Source organism: Coturnix japonica, unplaced genomic scaffold, assembly GCF_001577835.2.
Source record: "Coturnix japonica isolate 7356 unplaced genomic scaffold, Coturnix japonica 2.1 chrUnrandom535, whole genome shotgun sequence".
Lineage (NCBI taxonomy): Eukaryota > Metazoa > Chordata > Aves > Galliformes > Phasianidae > Coturnix > Coturnix japonica.
In genome coordinates, this window is record NW_015439918.1 from 41,054 (window position 1) to 44,153 (window position 3,100).

The 3,100-nt window shown below is 41.0% G+C and overlaps 1 protein-coding gene across 4 annotated transcripts in view; it reads right to left on the bottom strand.

Annotated features, from left to right (window-relative positions):
* The window catches only part of INO80E (INO80 complex subunit E), a 27,178-nt gene that overhangs the window by 9,311 nt on the left and 14,767 nt on the right, over nt 1–3,100 (bottom strand). For all 4 annotated transcript variants that reach the window (XM_015850792.2, XM_015850794.2, XM_015850793.2 and 1 more), the window contains exon 4: nt 657–729. In XM_015850792.2, the coding sequence (XP_015706278.1) occupies nt 657–729 (73 nt within the window). The remainder of the gene's footprint in view (nt 1–656; nt 730–3,100) is intronic.

Consider the following 3,100-nt stretch of genomic DNA (forward strand, 5'->3'; position numbering starts at 1 on the left):
GGCGGCCATGTTGGAAAGGGGGCGGGGCTTAGACGGGGAGCGGTGGCCATGTTGGAAAGGGGGCGAGGCTTATGCAGGGAGTGGTGGCCATGTTGGAAAGGGGGCGGGTTTAGACGGGGAGCGGCGGCCATGATGGAAAGGGGGCGGGGCTTAGAGGAATGGCGGCCATGTTGGAAAGGGGGCGGGGCTTAGACAGGAACTGGTGGCCATGTTAGGGGGCGGGGCTTAGATGGGGAGCGGCGGCCATGTTGGAAAGGGGGCGGGGCATAGATGGGGAGCAACGGCCATGTTGGAAAGGGGGCGGGGCTTATGCAGGGAGCGATGGCCATGTTGGAAAGGGGGCGGGGCTTAGACAGGGAGCGGTGGCCATGTTGGAAAGGGGGCGGGGCTTAGAGGAATGGCGGCCATGTTGGAAAGGGGGCGGGGCTTAGAGGGGGAGCGGCGGCCATGTTGGAAAGGGGGCGGGGCTTAAAAAGCGGCGGCCATGTTGGAAAGGGGGCGGGGCTTAGAGGGGGAGCGGAGGCCATGTTGGAAAGGGGGCGGGGCTTAGAGGGGGAGCGGCGGCCATGTTGGAAAGGGGGCGGGGCTTAGAGGGGGAGCGGCGGCCATGTTGGAAAGGGGGCGGGGCTTCCATTAGGCCCCGCCCCCTCCATTACCTTTTAAGGGGAGGAGGCTCCGCCCCCTTTGGTGCTTCCCCATCGCTGTCGGAGGAGGCCGTGGCATCGGAATCTGTGGGTCACAATAGATTGCGATATATCAGCACATATATCAGCATATATCGTGATATATCAGTGTATATTGTGATATATCAGCATATATCACGACATATCAGCACATATATCAGCACATATCGTGATATATCATCACATATTGCGACATATCAGCTTATATCACGGCACATCAGCACATATATCGCGATATATCAGCAGATATATCAGCATATATCGTGATATATCATCACATACATCGCAATGTATCAGTATATATAGTGATATATCAGCATATGTCGCGATATATCAGTATATATCGTGATATATCAGCACATATCATGATATATCAGTGTATATTGTGATATATCAACATATATCGCGACATATCAGCACATATATTGCAATATATCAGCATATATCGCAATATATCATCACATATCGTGATATATCAGCACATACATTGTGATATATCAGCGTATATCGCAATATATCAGCAGATATCTTGATATATCAGCATATATCCCGACATATCAGCACATATATCGCGATATATCAGCAAATATCACGATATATCAGCATATATCGCAATATATCAGCACATATCGTGCTGTATTAGAACTTATATTGCGATATATCAGCACATATATCACGATATATCAGTGTATATAACGATATATCAGCACATATATCGTGATATATCAGCACATCTATTGTGATATATCAGCACATATTGCAATATATCAGCGTATATCGTGACATATCAGCACATATATCACAATATATCAGCACATATATCGCGATATATCAGCCTATATTGTAACATATCAGCACATATATCGCGATATATCAGCCTATATTGTAACATATCAGCATATATCGCAACATATCAGCACATATATCGTGACTTATCAACGTATATTGTGATATATCAGCACATATATCGCGACATATCAGCATATATATCGCGATACATCAGCATACATATCGAGATATATCAGTGTATATCATGATATACCAGCATATATCACGATATATAGCATATGTCACGATATATCAGCACATGCATCGCGATATATCCGCACATATCACGATATATCAGTGTACTTTGCGACATATCAGCATATATATCACGAAAAATCAGCATATATTGCGATTTATCGACACATATATTGTGATATATCAGCATATATATCGTGATAAATCAGCGTATATCGCGATATATCAGCACATATCGCAATTTGTCAGCATATATCACGATATATCAGCCTATATCAGCATATATCGCGATATATCAGCACATATATAGCAATATATCAGCACATATCATGATACATCACCACATATATTGCGATATATCCCCGTATATCACGATATATCAGTGTATATCGCGATATATCAGCATGTATCGCATATATCAGCACATATATTGTGATATATCAGGATATATTGCGATATATCATCGCATATCGTGACATATCAGCGTATATTGCGATATATCAGCACATATCACGATATATCGCGATATATCAGTGTATATTGTGATATATCAGCATATATTGCGATATATCAGAATATATTGCGATATATCAGCATATATTGCGATATATCAGCACATATATTGTGATATATCAGCATATATCGTGATATCACATATCGTGATATATCAGCACATATCAATATAAATCAGAGTATATCGCGATATATCAGCACATATATCACGATATATCAGCACATATCATGACACATCACCACATATATCGCGATATATCCGCGTATATCACGATATATCAGTGTATATCGCGATATATCAGGATATATTGCGATATATCAGCACATATATTGTGATATATCAGGATATATTGCGATATATCATCACATATCGTGACATATCAGCGTATATCGCGATATATCAGCACATATCACGATATATCGCGATATATCAGTGTATATTGTGCTATATCAGCATATATTGCGACGTATCAGCCCATATATCGCGACATATCAGCACACATCGCGATATNTATATCGCGATATATCAGTGTATATTGTGCTATATCAGCATATATTGCGACGTATCAGCCCATATATCGCGACATATCAGCACACATCGCGATATATTAGCACTTATATTGCGATATATCAGCATATATCGCGATATATCAGCACATATATTGTGATATATCAGCATATATCGTGATATATCATCACATATCGTGATATATCAGTACATATCAATATAAATCAGAGTATATCGCGATATATCAGCACATATATCGCAATATATGAGCACATATCATGACACATCACCACATATATCGCGATATATCCGCGTATATCACGATATATCAGTGTATATCACGATATATCAGCCTATATTGCCATATATCAGC